This window comes from Brachionichthys hirsutus, chromosome 11, assembly GCF_040956055.1.
Source record: "Brachionichthys hirsutus isolate HB-005 chromosome 11, CSIRO-AGI_Bhir_v1, whole genome shotgun sequence".
NCBI classification, from domain to species: Eukaryota; Metazoa; Chordata; class Actinopteri; order Lophiiformes; family Brachionichthyidae; genus Brachionichthys; species Brachionichthys hirsutus.
This window is the reverse complement of record NC_090907.1, coordinates 1,940,728-1,957,420: the sequence shown is the minus strand read 5'-3', so window position 1 is coordinate 1,957,420 and position 16,693 is coordinate 1,940,728. Positions and strand designations below refer to the sequence as shown.

The 16,693-nt window shown below is 49.9% G+C and overlaps 1 protein-coding gene across 1 annotated transcript; it reads right to left on the bottom strand.

The window, feature by feature from the left end:
- Positions 1 to 353: 353 nt before the first annotated feature.
- brwd1 (bromodomain and WD repeat domain containing 1) lies at positions 354 to 15,949 on the bottom strand. Its single transcript, XM_068745809.1, has 44 exons — positions 15,913 to 15,949; positions 15,754 to 15,812; positions 15,617 to 15,646; positions 15,335 to 15,394; positions 14,414 to 14,564; positions 14,158 to 14,256; positions 12,568 to 12,728; positions 12,187 to 12,408; positions 11,906 to 12,006; positions 11,249 to 11,319; positions 11,006 to 11,106; positions 10,887 to 10,927; positions 10,678 to 10,779; positions 10,138 to 10,291; positions 9,915 to 10,049; positions 9,714 to 9,842; positions 9,459 to 9,607; positions 9,285 to 9,361; positions 8,864 to 9,076; positions 8,589 to 8,772; positions 8,394 to 8,481; positions 8,183 to 8,305; positions 8,020 to 8,090; positions 7,543 to 7,783; positions 7,301 to 7,417; positions 7,101 to 7,208; positions 6,863 to 6,987; positions 6,681 to 6,763; positions 6,341 to 6,452; positions 6,091 to 6,152; positions 5,859 to 6,014; positions 5,647 to 5,767; positions 5,413 to 5,538; positions 5,232 to 5,298; positions 5,106 to 5,156; positions 4,896 to 5,021; positions 4,631 to 4,783; positions 4,346 to 4,512; positions 4,056 to 4,219; positions 3,813 to 3,932; positions 3,569 to 3,712; positions 3,156 to 3,479; positions 2,938 to 3,078; positions 354 to 2,858 (listed from the first exon to the last, which is right to left on the bottom strand). The coding sequence occupies exons 1-44, from the start codon at positions 15,947 to 15,949 to the stop codon at positions 1,459 to 1,461; spliced, it is 6,666 nt and encodes a 2,221-aa protein (XP_068601910.1). The 3' UTR covers positions 354 to 1,458.
- Positions 15,950 to 16,693: the final 744 nt, after the last annotated feature.

Below are 16,693 nucleotides of genomic sequence, written 5' to 3'. Positions count from 1 at the left end.
ATTCTACAGCTGGTGAGCAAATGTTCCAAAACGCTTTAGTATTTACTTGAATTTTGGAAAAATATACAGTACCTGGAAAACACTATTTTTCTCAACTTGGGCTGTAATCTATCAACTGGGATCAAGTCCTTATTTTACAGTTATAATTTTATAATCTAATGTCCATTTATTAATGGAAAAAGACTACGCACATCAGACACCGTTAGAATTCAACGTAGTCCACACTAGAAGCCCAATATGGAGGAAAAAAGAATTATGCCTGCGGAATCTACTGGTAAATAAAATGAATTGCGAGGTCACGAAATACTCATCAGTGAATTCAATCAAGTTCAACATATAATTGAAATGTCTTTATTAATAGGAGGAATAACTCATTCATTGCACTCCACAACCATGTCGCATTAATAGTTTTCCTGTGAAATCTGTTATTAAAGGTATAGTACGAAAAACATGAAACGTCATAAAGCGACTGTATTTAGAAACCTTCCCACGAAAAAAAAACTGAATCACGACTGGCAAACTCTGAAAAAGAATTTAATACTGAAAGTAGGAAACAGAACAATCAAACGTCTTCCCAATATGAGAAAGCCTAGTATAATTTTTTGCAACAGGTACTTTTGGTGGCTTGTACTTGGCAAAAATGTACCAATTTGTGACATATGGCAAGACAATGTAGTTAAAGGTAAAAAAAGACACACAAAAACCCTCAAAATTAAATTAACACCTTGCTACGAACCGATCGCCTGATCACATATTTACACCTATTCACTAGAATACGACAAAAAAACCAACCTAATTTTAGACAAATGGTATTGGTGGGAGGGGGGAGTCAGGTTCGTCCATTTGGCTCATTTCTTATAATACAGTCACGCATGAAGTGTGTGGATTTACAAAAGGAGTGCTGCAGGCCAAAGTCTGAACACGGACTCGTTCCGTAAGTGTGCTTGGACTTCTGCCGACCTGGAATTGGTTCTCGTCCTCACCTTAGCACCACAAAGACCTCTGCACGTCTGAGACTACAGTAAACGTCGTTGACCCCTGAGTTTCCAACGCAAAAACTAGTGTATGAAATACCTCTTTACAGTGTAACTTAGTGCAAGCCAGCAAAATGCTTGATTAGACGGGAGGTATATTTTATAGCACCCAAGATGTCGGGACTCCCCAGAACGGTTTCTCTGCCGACTGCGTCCCAACCAGCCGGAGGGGAGGGGGCGGGGGGGGGGCGCGTTTCGCTGCATCCTTTTGACAACCAGCAGTTCAAATGCTTGGATTTGTTTTACACCTATAAACATGTTTTTTCATAGAAAATATAAATATCCCTGAATGAAACGGATTCACAGCATTTGCTCTCGAGGACTCCAGTGCTACTACCGTAACGCGGCCGTCGAGCGTCTCTAAGGTCTCCCAGTTAGCATCGCGCCATCTTCCATCTCCCTCCAGCTCCAGCCGCCAATTCATTTATTCGCTGTCGTGATAGTTCACCGTTCGTTTCCCCCGGTAACGGGTGTTCACGCGCGTCTTTCTGGACGGTTTGCCGTAAGACTCGTCGCTGTCCTCTTCTCCTGAGGTAGACCGTCGACGGCGCTGCCTCAACTGGCGGGTTGCAGTCCGTTCGTCGATCCCCGGCCGCCTGTGACTCCGCCTCTTCGGACCGCCGAGGGGCCCCGACCCGGCGGACGAGTTTTCAGAGGCCGAGGAGGACGCCCGCTCGCTCCCAGAGTACGAGCTGCGATTGCTGCTGCTGTTGCTCTCCTTCCATTTGTGTCCCGCCTGCCTGGAGTTCTTCTTCTTGCTCCTTGAACGACCGGCGTCTTCCTCCCGGCCCTCGCTGGACGCAGGCTTGGAGGAAGCGGCGTCTTCCTCATTGCTGTCGTCCTCCGGCGTGGATTCCCGTTCGGAACGCTTCCAGGAGTCCAACCTGCTATTTTCCCTTTTCGTGGTCGCCGGCTGCTCCTTCTCCTCCGCGGCCTCCTCGCCATCTTCAGAATCTGAGGTGTAAATCCGCTTTCTCTTGGCAGACGGCCAGTTCCGGATGGCTTCCGTGCCGTCGATCCGGCGCTCCCTCGACGTGACGGCTGCTCGTTTGCCGTTTCTCTGTTTAGCTCGTCGCCCTGGAGCGGCGTCGCCCTCGGAGAGCGACTCGTCACTGATGTACTTCTTCTTGGGCAGCGCCCGGAGATTCGGCCGCCTGTTTGAAGCTTCGTCTGAATCGGCGATGGCTTTAACAGAGCTGAAGACCCGTTTCTTCTTCGGCTTGTACTCCTGCTCGGAGCTCTCCGAGGCGGAGGAGTCGTCGTCGTGGAGCCGTTTGGACTTGCCCTTGTTTCTCGTCAGCCTCATTGGTTGCGTTCCAACCTCTGACTCTTCGCTGGAGCGAGTGCCTCCTCCGCGTTTCGGCCGTTTCCTTCTTGTGCAGGCTCTCTTCGGGGCGACGGCGAGCTCCTCCGATTCTGCGCCGTCCCCTTTATTCGTTGAGGCAGACTTTTGTTTTTCGTGGCTTTTCAATGGTGAAGCTTTACTCTTGTTATTCGAGTCCTTGTGAATGGCTTCTTCCACGTTCTTCCCGTTTTGATGCGAGCGTTTCTGAGCGTTTTCCTCTTCATCCGAGCTTACAGGGGATTGGAGTCGAGTGGTCCTGTGTGCAGCGCCTACCTCCTCCTCCTCCTCCTCCTCCTCCTCTTCCTCACTCGTGATTCTTTTTTTCCTGGTTTTAGTGGTTGCCGTGCTTCTCAGTTTTTTCGGAGACGCGACCAAATGGTTGTGTTTTCTTGAACGCTCCTCCGCTGCTTCCTCTCGCTCAGAGTTGCTGTCAGAGCTGTGATGTTTTGCACCGTGTCCATTGACGCGGGACAAAGTATCTACGAAAGAGAAAAACTAATCATCAAGTAGTCAGAGTAGGTGGAAACTAGAAGTGAAAATGTCTTTCCTGTTCCTCACCATTTCCCGTTTTCTTCGTTTTTCTTGACGTCGTCTCTTTGCTGGACTTCGTGTCTCCGTTCTGCCGATTCGGGGCAAACGATGATGCGTCACTCTCACTGCAGTCCTTGTCCTTGGATTCGTCCACAGACTCCTGTGAAGCTGGAAAGGAACAATGCAGACACGTTTTTACGCCGCTGCAACGACGGCGTCGTCAAACTTCGTAGCGTCGCATCAACCTGGTGCTGAAGACGCGTCCTCAGAGTCCGAGCTGCTGTGGATCACTGCGGCGCGTTTGCTGGACCGGACGGTGGGACGGAGGCGGCTGCTGCTCCTCCTCGGTTGCGCCTCCTCCTCGTCCTCCTCCTCGTCCTCGTCCGACACGTCGAGGAGTTTGATCTTGTTTACCGCCGCCCTTGCCGTCTTTCTCTTGAGCGCCCTGCGCACCGTGACAAACTCCTCCCCGTCAGAGCCCCGGGAGGTGGCGCCGTCAGACTCGCTGCGCCGAGGCTTTTCCCTGCGAGAGGACCTGCCGCCGTGACCGTTCACCTCGGCTCTGACCTCTGAAAACAAGCCGTGAAGAAGGGTCGTTTAGTCCCGGCGCCTGGTAGGGCGGGTGGCGAGTCGCTGCCAGAGGTGCTGCGGCGTTCACCCGTTCGCTTCCTGTCCGCGCTGGCGCTGTTTCTCGTCAGCCGCATGCTCCTGCTGGGGTAACAATGACCTGAAGACAGGGAGGACATCTCTCCGTCCTCCCCTTCACTGTCCAATTCCTCCTCCTCTTCCTCGCTATCGCTCTCTGCAACTGAAACAACAAATATCCAGTTGTTGTTTTTCCCTCCATGACAGAACTTAAGATAAATAGACACATATTTTAGTTTGTTTTTAAACACACACACCCTTTTTCCTCTGCTTGACACAGTTTCTTCTGGTAACTCGTGCTTTTTTCCTGAGTTGGTGGTGCCTTGAGGATCCTGGCTGTTTCTCCTCCTCAGACTCGCTCAGTTCACTCTCAGACGCTGAGAAACACACACACACACACACACAACAATGCATTCATTTACCTGACATGAGACTGAAGCCATCGTGTAAAGACGCCTTAAATTGTCCAAACGATTTCATTCTAGGTCATTCTTCGGCACCTTGGCTCGAGGATCCGGCTTTGGATTCTTCCTCGGAGGAGCTATGACCCGAGCTGCTGCTCCGACTCCTCTTGGCTCTCTCGGGAACAGACACTTTGGCTGAGGTAGATTTGGTCGCTGATGCCAACTCTTTTTCCTGAGTTTTTACAGCGGCTCTCTTTTGACTTGAGGAGAGAAAGTTCATGAGACATTAATAAACGGACAGGACGTGTGCCATCAAGAGCATCTGAAACCCTAAAGGCTTGCTCTAACCATCCGCTAGCAACTGTGGTTTTAAGTGCCGTACTCACGCAGACCTCGTCGCGGAGGACGGATGATCCTGCTGCTGCGTTTTCTTGCGGAACCTCTGACTGCGCCGAAGCCTGTTACTGCTCTTGACTGCAGTTTTGTACTCGGACGAGATCGTTCTGATTTGCTCTTCGAAGAAGGCCGAGAGCCGCAAGGTCATACTGTAAATCTAGAGCGGGGCAGAAAGGCGGGCGAGATAAGATCATGAGGTGAAATATAAAACGGCTTCATGTTCCCAGAACGGTAACCATTAACACGGTTACGCTCCGCATTGGAGAGCCTCCTACCTTGGAGCGTTTATTGGGGGTGTAGGCTTTAGCGTTGGCAAATATTAGCCGGGTGTCTTTGCACAGCTCTATAGGGTTCTCATATCCATCTTCATCCAGAGTCCTTTTCACGGAGCCGAAGTCCATCGGCGCATCGATGATGCCATGGTAGTCCTGGAAACGCGTACCAAAACAGGATTTCCCATTGGACTCCATCTTTTCCCAGAAGCTTGGAACGCCGCCGATGTCGCCCGCAGACTTCCCGTGGTTTATCGCGTCGACTTACCGGATAGTTCTGAGGGTCGACGGGTTGTCTGAACGGCTCGGAGTCCTCGCACTCGAATATGTAGTTGATCAGATTCTTGCACTGCTCCTTCCAGGCGTCTCTATCATGCACCACCTCCACCGAGCGCTACGAAGGGGGAGCGCGTTGGGAAACGTCACGACGCATGCTGATAACCGGCCCCCGTGTGACCCGGTCCTTCGGTTCACCTACCTGGCGCAGTCTGTGTCCAGATGATGTCCCTGGTGCTTCTGGGTCTTCTTCCTGTGGGCATAATCCAATTATAGACGGAGAGAAAAATGATTGACTGAAACTAGCAGGATGTCTGACCAAACGTACCTCGTCGTCGTCGTCCATGTCTTCGACGGCGTTATAAATTTCCATGATGTCCGTGCAAACAGGATTACTGAGAATAAAGCAAAGAGCCTACTTAGTGCGCGAGACAACGTGAGAGCGACTGCGATGTTCGTATCGTCTCGTACTTCCACGGAAACGGTCTGAACAAACGAAGGAGACGTACTTGACAAACTTCTGGAGGACGTTCGTGATGATTTTTGCAGAATGGGCTATTTTGCTCCTCGGTTCGTTGAAAGTGCGGGCGTTATGTGCAATGTACCTGGCATCCCATATTAATGCCGACAGGCGCCTGCGAATCGCCGGGAAGCAGAAAAAAGAAACCAGTGAGGAGTCCTCGTCTACCGACGCTTTGACCTGCTTGCGTCATCAGGTAGGAGGACAGAGGGGCGGGACTAACCTGTAGAATCTGTGGATGAGTCGCAGTCTGATGGTGCCCAGGTCGGTGGGATAGGCGACGACCGTGCAGTAAGTGGGATACTGGACCAAGTCCACGGGGCCGGAGAAGGGAGCGGCAATCTCTTCAGTGGAGACACAAGGGAGGGACAGGTCAGCTTAGCTGGACGTGCTGAAGGGTCACCATGGTTACCAGACATGGTTACGCGCACATACCAACGGTGATGAGCCGGTTGATCCCCATCATGACCCGCTCGCACTCGGCGTCTCGGCTCCTCTCCCCCCACTCCCCCTGCACAGGCTTGTACATGAGCTCGCTCATCTCCTCCGGCGTCACGGGGATGCCGCCTCCTTCCGTCTCTGGCTGCTGGGCTGCGCGGCAAAGACAGGCGTGTTCAGTGTGAACTCATAATCCGAAGCAGGTACGCGACAGCGCAGAGAGGAGTACCATCGTATGGAATAGGTTCCACATCCCAAGGACTCAGCTTCTCGGTTTCCCCGTTGTCCCATCTGGTGACGACACAAAAAAGGGTGCGGTAAAGTCAAACCCCAGTTAAAACAAGAGGCTGCAATGCCTCTGAACAGCCACTAGGGGGGCTGACTGCTCAGTTAGATGCGCGGTAGCCCCTTTATGTGCATCGAAAGCAGTACAACGTGGACGGGAACGGCGTCTCCAGGTACGTCGCGTTGCTCCCCACCTGACTTTGAAGCACTGGAAGAGGCTGTCGGGGTACTCGGCCTGGTAGGGCTCCTGGCACACGATGGTCCCGAACCACCAGGCGTCATCTATCACCGAGCGGAACCGGTCGTCTTCACAGGAGGAGATGAAAAGGGGTTCAGAAGCTGGACGAATTCAGGAGCAGCGATTTGGCGAGGAGTTGAGAACTCTGGCCCTGATTGGTGGACAGACCTAACCCATGATGTAATGAGACTGAGAGCAGCTGGACAAAATTGATGTAACATCACAAACTGATATCCACTAGTGCGTTTAGTAGGACAAAGATCCCGTCTCCTGGAATGCTCCACACGGAAACTCACTGGGCTGCCAGTTTCTGCGGAGCGCCTCATTGTAGCTCTGCCTCAGGACGAGGAAATCGATCACATCTGGCATGTCGTGATACCTGTGGAAGAAATGCTGCTACTTTACCACATTCACCGCTTCAAACGCGACGCCAGGAGCGCCACTCCACCCCGACGGAGCGAGCGAATGAGCCCCTCACTTGACATAAAACGACTTGTCGGTGATTTTGCCGGTGCCGTGGTCGATGAGCGTCAGCTTCAGACAGCAAAGCGTTGGAGGGCAGACTTCGTACTTTATCCCGGTGATCTTCACAAACTCTTGGTCCTAGGAGAAACACACATTTCATTGTTGGACCACCTCGGGTGGCTTTTTCTCTTCTTTAACGTCAGTCATGATTTTACACATTCAGTGTTCAAGTAGAAAATGTTTAGCCTCACCCGGAGCTCCGTTTTCTTCCAGGGCTGTTTGTCCAAGTTGATGGGGTACAGCTCGCTCCTGCTCACGGCCTCCACGTACGCCTCGTGTCCCTGCCGAAAGTAGATGACCTGAAAGACACAGTGAGATGGCAGAGGAGCCCCCGTGTGAAGACGAGCGACGATGCTCCGGCTCAGGTGCCTTTTGTCATGCCTGATTGTACCTCGTCACCCATTTGGGGAACAAATGGAGACTTCCTGGGAATGACGTCGGTGATCCACGGCGAGGGCCTGAACTCATTGGAGACTTCTCTGTTGATGGACGGTCTCACTTTGGGACGCTGAATGGTAATAGAGAGATGAGACTAATCTTACAATAACATATTAAACTGGCGGCTCGTCCTGGGTGTGCCCCGCCCGCCTAAGCAGTCAAGACGGGTGAGTGAACGGCACGCCTCCCACTCACCCGGGGGGACTTGTTCTTGGCGTTCTTTGCCTTCTTGGCCTTTTCTTTGCTTTTCTTCACAGGTTTTTCGTCCTCGTCGCTGTGCCGTTTCTCCTCCTCTTCCTCGTTCTCGTGCTCTTCCTCCTCCTCTTCGGAGCTGCTGAGTTTCCGGTGCGCTCGTTTACGGGACGACAAGGGGGTGGACGGCTGCAGGTTGATGCCGGCGTCTGCTGTCCAGTCGGAGTACTCGCTGGAAGTGTGGCTGTCCAATCAAAGGCAGGCAGGTCAACCACTTTAAATACTTTAAATACGGGTGTCCATCAAACAACCTGTCGCACTACGCATAGAAATGATGCCCCCCCCCCCGCCCCCCCGGGAGGCAACACGAAGTCATTTTTACTTTTCTGTAACGAGTCTCGATTCTGGAAAACCTGTTTATCTGGTTCTGAAGGAGATCAAATAAGACTCCCCAGCGGTTGAACTTCTAAAACGTCGCACCTTGAACTGTCACTATTCCACTCTTCCTCGTCGTTTGATGATTCCAGGTCACTGCCATCCAACTCGTTGTCCTGAACGGAACAAAACGGGGGGAGAAGTGACTCTGACTTCGTCTTCTTGATGCTCCGGCCGCTTGGAACGTGACGCCGCAGCGTCGCGATACCTCGCTGTGTGCGTCGGAGCTGGCGGTCTCCTCCCCCTCCTCACAGGACAGTTCCATGAACTCCGGCGCGTCTCCGTGGCCGTGTGAACGTTTGGCAGAGGGACTCTCGTCGTCGGAGTCATCCTGAGGCAACAAGACGAGGCCGACTCAACGCCAGAGCGAAGGATCGGTGCACATCATGAGGAGGGAAGGAAGAAAGACAGAAAGCTACCCGGCAGCTGTAGATGATGCGTCTTCTCTTTGCGCTGTACAGCGACACCTCCTCGTCTCCTTTGGCTGTCCGAACGCCCTCTTGGTTTCTGAGAAGACAAATTCACATCATCTCTCAAATAAAAACACGACACTCTTACCCCCCCCCCCCCCCCTTCAGCTGCGACGACGCTGGCGCTAAAGCTGCTAGCTCCACCTGTAGAAGCTGGCGGCCAGTTCGGGCACCACCACCCTGCGCCTCCAGGCCTGCAGGTCTCTCTCGGTGGCCATTTGGCTGCGTGGAGCGTTCTGATGCATCTGGCGGACGCCTTCCACCTGCCCGCTGCGGCGCAGACCCACGTTAGGAGGCGACTGCACTTCCGCTCGATCGTTCACAGAAACTGGAGCAAAAGGGAAAAGAAATGCTGGACTTCAGTAAAAGGCTGATAATTTAACAGCCGATCAACAATCAATCCGATCGCTCACTGATACCTCTACGTGGCGTGCTTGGCGCTGGCATCAAGGCCGGCCCCTGCGGCCCTGCTCCAGGCGGCGCCGCCGCCGCCGGCCCAGCCTGGTTCCGACTGTCCTGTCGCTCCTGGAGGTTTCGGATGGCCTCGTCCAGAAGGCTGCTGCGCCTCACGCCGCCCTCCTCATGCTCAGCCGTCTGCTGGCTGATCACCTGCTCCACCACCTCGCCATCGCCTGAAGGTCATCAAACGATCACAGAAAGAGCACGAGAAGGATGAGCGGATCAAACCCGCACTGGGATCTTCAAAGCGGATTTTTGCAGCAGGAAATACAAGGTTCAAATAGTCTTAAATCTAAATTAGCTGACAGAGCATTTGTGATTATATCCTAAAGGGCTTATTGTGGTCAAATCAAGGTTCGGTTTGGTCGGGTCCACGCTTACTGGTCGCTACGTATCCCAGCTGTGGAACCAGATGTTGAGCAGCGATGTTCTCTCGCCCTGGGACGAGACGCTGAAACCTGAAAATCAAGTAAACGTGAAATAAAACACTGCAGAATTTAATCTCGGAACGTGTTGGGAACACAGCAGACTGGACCCGCTCAAAGTGGCGCCCACCTTGGCGGATGGGGGTTTCCGTCCACGTCCACCAGAAAGGGGGGGGGCATGAGATGGGGCGCCTGCTGCGTCTGCTCGTCCAGCACAAAGCCGTTGGTGTCCCGGATCAGCGGCCGGTAGTCCGTGTGGAAGAAAACCTGGTCCGGGAGCTGCAGGGAGACCCGCGGGGAGGTGGAGGTCGATTACTCATCTCGGTTTCCCCGTCTGAACGATGCAGTTAAAGAACTTAAATGTGCGCCGGAGATTCGTCCTTGCCTTCTCGTACAGCCTGGAGCTGCCGAAGCCGAAGATGAGCAGGTGGCCATGGGAGTCCGTGCAGGCGAATCGCTGGCCGTCCGGCGTGAACTTGCAGTCGAACACGGCGCCGTGACCCTGGCCCTCGATCTGAGTGGGAAACGAACCGTAACACCCCACGGATAGAAGCAGCGTCACCGACGGTGCCGACCGGCGACCCACCATGTTGAAGTAGTGCTGTGTATTCGTGCCCCGCAGCAGATCCCATATGAAGACGTTCCCATCGTGACCGGCAGACAGGATGATCCTGGGGTCGAACGGGTGCGGCTCCAGGACGAACACCTCAGCCTCATGGCCCTGAAGACAGCGGGTCAGGTTGTCGTGTGACGCTTCGACATTCTCTACGCTCCGTTTTAACGAGAAACGAAAGACCGTCGGAGATTACTTTGAGGATATGCAGCAGCTGTCCTGTGTAGGAGTTCCACACTTTGAGGAGATGGTTGTTAACAGCCGTGACTACCGTATTGTCATGGCGATCCCATGCTACCATGGTAACTTTGGGTTTGAAGTAGCTTTCGTCTTCATTCACTGGTCCAGCACTGAGAGAGGGGAAAAAAGGCAAATGACAGTTTACTCGATATAAGGATTATAAAATAACTGGAGGTTCTTCCCTTCGTCTCCTGATGCAGAAAACATTTTCTACCTTTTCCTCGTTGCAGCATTTTTATTTTACTGGAGCTCATTTCAGTTGCAGTCGAAACAAACCAGTGACATTCCTCTCATTTTGCAACACAAAGAAATGTAGCATCTTAATTTTGAACAAAGTGAATCTTGATCTTCTATAATCGACACCACATTGCTTCCATGGTGCACGTCCTCGTTTCCCTATTTCTTCGTGAGAAATATGCATTACTTGCAAAGGGTGCACTGAAGGGACGGACACTCAGGCGAGACTTCACGGCGACAGAACGGCGGTGCCTCTTACCCCGGTAGAGTGGCGGACATGTTGAGCAAGATGCACCGCCACTGCTGTCGCTGATGGAGCTTCCAGATCCGCGCCGTCCCGTCCCGACTTCCACTCACAAACCTGATAAGACAACCGACACCATCACTTTGAACGCCGTTGCTTTAGCCGACCACAGCTCCTGTGAGGAATGACATGACTCGCAGGAGCAACGATTATTTTTACCTTACCTTTCACCTGAGTGGCAAAATTGGATGCTGTCAACTTTGTCCTGCGAGCAGAGAGTGACGTGTAAAAGTGAGTGTTCACGAAGCCTCATGTCAGCGTGTTCTCTGGAGAGAGGTCTCACCGTGTGCTCATGGAGCTCCGATATCTTTTCTGGACTCCCACTTCCCACGTAATATATTCTGATGACATCATCAGTACTTCCTGTTGCTAAAAAAATCCCACCTGGGAACAGTCAAAAAAAAAGAAAAGAAAAAAACATTCAGCGCAGGTAACCGTAATGTCTTTGGCATGCTAACTACATGCTAATTGTCATAATATATGGTAACACGCAAAGTAGCAAGAGGCTAGCTTTAAGGACGGTTACCTGGACTGAACGAGGAGCACACCGTCTGAACGCCGGGCCGTGGACGCTCCGTAAATTTGTGAGGCCGATCGCTTTAAATAGAGGAGAGAAAAAAGGTTCATTGTTTTACACAAAAGAGGATGAGAGGCTACGTTTTATGGACAGGAAAAGTGCACTTCCGCGGTTGGGTGTCATTATACATTTCTTTTTAACCCTCTCATGACTTGGGCTGACCTTTCTTTCTTTTTTTTTAAAGAGTCGTCTTATTCTAACGTCAAGAAAATGTTTACATTTCTTTACACTTATTTTCCCGCCCGACCAGATCCCCAGTTTACATTCCTTTCCCAGGTAAGACTTATCCACCAACGTTTTTGGACATTTTAAGCTCAAGTCTCTCTTCATATCAGATTAGGTGAGCGAGATAACAGAAAAAAGCAAACCTGTCAAACCCAGTTTGGTTGGTCTTCACTGTTTGCTATAGCCTCACTGCTGATTTCCATAAAGGACTACATTTGCATAACTGCCTACAACTTAGCATGTTTATCTCGCCCTGCCAAAAAGCAACTGATACATAAACAAGACTAAAGGAGCGACAGAAAGAGAACTGCAATTACAGAATAGAATGAACTGCTTCACAGGTACAGGTAGCAAATAAATAAAGATGGGGACAGCCTTTACCTAAAGTTGATGTTGTTGACGTCCCACTGCCAGAAGCAGACGGTGGCGTCGGTTCCAGTGGACAGCATGTAGCGCTTGGAGCCCTTGGCAAATGGTGAGAACTGAGGGGGGGGGGGGGCAACTATAAATTCAACTATACACTGACAACAGCTGTTGTGACAAAGAAACGCAAAGCGGGCTGGCGTAAATAGTTTAATAGCCAACAGCAGGCTTCACCCAAGCAGCTTCTAAACTCGGGTTCACAACGATGCACAGCCCCGTTCCTAAAATGTCCCGTTTACCTGTAGGGAGGTAATGGATCCACTGTGTCCCTGCAGCACAGCCACTGGGGCACAGGTACGAAGGCACCACACACGAATGGTTTTGTCACAGCTTCCCGCAGCCATTAGCGTATTCTCATAATTAACCGCCAGGTCTGTGATCTCTGCAGAATGACCCCGCAAGGTCGAGTGAAGCCTTCCGTCGAACGAAGACCAAATCTTCACCAAACAGTCATCCGAGCCCTGGCAGGAAAATTACAAGTCAAATTCACAAACCTCCCGAGTTAAAATCATCGTAATCTTTGCTATTAAAACAGCCAATGGAAAATTAAAAGCCCTCCGATCATGGCACATTAAATAAGGGCTATTTTAAGATAAATATGTCAAGTCGTTTTATCTCACTGTGAAGATCCTGAGACCGGTGCGATCAAATGCAATACAGTACACTGCAGACAGATGCCCCAGGATCCGTCGGTGCAGCCGCAGGCGCTCGTAGTTGCTGATGGGATTGATGGAAGTGAAGCGCTGCACACCCGTCAGCTCTCTCCCTCCAAGAACCTTCACTGTTGACGGCGAGATGTCAACCATCAGAGCAGAGCGGCGCAATTACAAAACGGCATCGACGGTAAATCAACGTTTACAGCGAAAAGAGATCAGCTTACGCTAAGATTAGCAGGAAGGGAAAACATGAACACAAGATGAATCCAAATACATGAAAATACGAGTTTAAAGAAGCAGCCAAGTTTGCGTATACTGTAGATCTAAACGCTGCAGCAAGTCAGCTCTCAAACTTGCTTTATCTCTTTGCTTTCCCCGATTCAACTGTGTCCTATTAACAACAGCAATGTCACTGTTACTCTCAAGTCGGCTCCATCTGGTTCACATCTGTTGCTATTGGAAACAGCCAAGTATCAGAAAAACAAAACCAGCATTCATGAGGTTTTTATCAGCTTTAAATTTTTCCCTCACCACACAATGAAGTTTTTCTTAAAGTATTTAATGAGGCCTATTTGTAGTGTAATGACTTCTTCCAAATGGTGTAACTTCACTGTCACGTCTTCAAGTGAACAAATATTCCAAAATGGCCCAACATGTTCATCGATTTGATTTCAGGGGAAAGGAATAAACATATTAATGGAGAACAGCTACAAAACAGACGGATGTGGCAGCGTGTACGAAGTACTGTCTCTGAATACAACGACAAATGAGAAGCGTAAAACTGGCAACTGAACCAGGAGAAGGTTTGTATTTAAAAGATGAATAATGATTCACACAGCTGCCGTATTAATAAAAAACTAGCACTGCTTCACCAAAGACTGCATCAAACAACAGATTAAGCCAAGAGATGGTATTTCTCAAAAACAATTTGATTCAAATTCAAGTCAGGGAGGAGGGAAACACTGAATTACACAACGCGTATTAGTGTTAGACGTATTAGAATACACACTACCCAATGACGTATTAGAATACACACTACCCATTGATGTATTAGAATACACACTACCCAATGACGTATTAGAATACACATTACCCAATGACGTATTAGAATACACATTACCCAATGACGTATTAGAATACACTCTACCCAATGACGTATTAGAATACACACTACCCAATGACGTATTAGAATACACACTACCCAATGACGTATTAGAATACACATTACCCAATGGCACGACATCACACATTTAATGTGTGTGGAAAGTGAGGAGATGCATTTACTCGACAGTGTTTTCTAATGTAATTCGAAGGGTTAAAATTAGCAGGAGGTGGAATTCAAAAATCCAGTGTAGCAGGAAGAGACAGACTAAGTCCAGGGAAATGACGTCATCAATGATTACTGCATGTTTGTCACTGGTGGAGCGTGGAGAAGGCCGCCCCAAACCGGACCTCCGCCGAGCAGCTCATTTGCATGTGACGAATTTGGGCACATCCATTTTTACATTTTACCATCTCACACAGCAGAGGACCGTTGACTCGGCAAAGACGTACCGAGGTTCGGAGGTTTCTTGCAGCTCAAAGGCCTCTCTGGTGGTCTGCCCCGATGAAGGGCTGCATATGACGAAGCTTGAAACCACACATTGTCGCAGTCTTAAAAAACAAACAAAGTTCACAGAATAACTCAGACGAATACCGGCTGCCATAGAACGAGTTTATGCAACTGCACAGGCCAACACTTTATACAAATCACACGTAAATAAAAACACTGAATATTTACCACGATGACAAGGAGAATACGTCGGCGTACCTTTTGCAGTCCTGAGCATCGACTGCTTTCCGGACCCCAGGAGAGAGTGGACGCCGGGGACACACGATGGCGCCTCTTTGTCAAGAATTGGTCCAATCTGCTTGCATATCTGCAGCAAATGGTTTGGTGCGATATGTTTGCTCGCTGCAACCTGTGAAACACGAACGACGACACGACAACGAATTAATACCACCGCTAAAGCAACGGGGCGACTAAAATACCGTAGAACCTCCTTTAAGTGGAAAGATTGTTGAACCACTTGGTTTATTATAATCAATGAAGAGCATTTCGTTATTAGGCTCAACAAGATAGGAAGTCTAAAGATGTCTTGTGATCATTAAAACAATACATTTCCATAATTATAGAGGAAAGCAAGTACAAAATCACGAAATTATGAGTTACTTGCTGCTTAATTGCGATTAAATTATAGTATATATGGAGTATAACGTCTCTTTTTGTTCATATCTGACGGGATAAGAGGTTTCAATGCGTTTCTCAAAGCCTACAGTATTATTTCAAAAGGCGTGGCCTCTTATGCAAAGCATTTCCCTTTAACGGACCAATCACAACTCGGGTCACATGCAGAATGACGCAGAGACAGCGTATCTCGGGATCTGATTGGTCAGGGAAGCGAGGAGCCGAACTACCCACCCTATCTGCAGCAGAACAGACGGGGCTAAATAATATTACCCCCCCCCCCCCCCCCCCCCCAAACCCAACAACCTTTTCATTCTCATTCTGAGAAGATAAGTCAGCGGCAACAAGTAAACAGAGGAAGCGTCCCAATTCAGCGAAACCCACCGACAGGAAACGAACAAAGACCGTAAATAAGAACAGAGCATTGACCCCCCCGCCCCCCCCCCAAACGTCAGAAGACAATAACATCAGACGGCCAGAAACACATATTCCCTTTCATCTTACCACATCTTCATATGTTCTCGGGTGCTCGTTTCCCAGCCAGTCCAATCTCCCCGGTAAAAGCTGTCGGAAATAAGAGTTCGGTAAAAGTCGGGTGGGGGGGGGGGGGGGGGTCACCATAGAAAACACCACGATGTGTACATTAAGATAGTAAAAAAAAAAAAAAAAAAAAAGTGACACGTCCAGATTAGAAAGAGTCGACCGAGTCGCGCAAGTTTTCTATTCCTCAGTCGCTCTGGACCGGCCGTTAGCCGTTAGCCGTTAGCAAGCGGCGCGGATACACACCTGATACTCCTCTAGCTCATCCGCCAGGACCTGCGTTAGATCAGAAATGAGAGATTAGATCATCTGTATTAACTCTACCACCCACCGGCTCGGTGAACTACTGTGTGTGTGTGCGTGCGTGCGTGTGTCGAGCTCACCGCAGCCGCTCTCCGACACGGACCCGTTGTTAGAAAGCGAGAAATCAAGTAGTAGAGCTCTGAAACGGAACAAGTGAGGAGGACAGAAAATATCAATTAGCTCGCGCGACATCGGTCTAAATTAGGGTATCATTCGGGGGTCTACTTCTTGAAGCTTACCCGACTCAAGGAGCGAAATGTTCCGACTTTTGGCCATTGAGTCGGCCGTGATTTAGTAAGGCGAAACAAATTCCAGGCTAACTTTATGACCGCACACAATATGATATATTTATTTAATTTCCGTAGCAGCGCTCCGACCCCCTCCACGGTTGCTGCCGCTTTCTATTCAGCCTGTTTGCAGTCGCCATTGGAAGGATGAGGCCCGACTTTACTTCCGCCACAGCGGAGCGACACACCGGAAGCGGGGGGAGGGGCGGAGCGCCTTCAACAAAAGACAGTGCGAGCGAACGTTAGCATGGCGGCTAGCGACGTTAGCTCGAGCTGAGCGTTAACGCAACGCTGTTTATATCCCAACGCCAACAAATAAAACAAATAACGTTGGGTATTTTTTTATTCCACCGAATGTACGTTCAAACGCCCCCCCCCCCCCCATTTTTTAAATAACCATGGTCGTGAGTTCTTTAAATGACATCATACCTAATGGCGGTTCCGGGTCCTTCGCTTTAGATCCCCCCCCCCCCTGCGTACAAATCAAAGAGGTGGTTAAAGGTGCTTTTGAAATTATTTACAGCAATTATTGTGTCGTTATAGATGGTAATAATTGCAATTACTTTCTTCAGCCAATCAATATGAGTTGCTGATTTGTATTCATCCTTATTTATGGTAAATTGATGGCCTGCCGAGGACACCGAAAGACTGCTTTCACCGTGCATCAGTTCCTGCTTCCTTAATTTCTTTAAGAACTCCCTGAACTACAATATAATCTGTCTGGCCTGTGTTT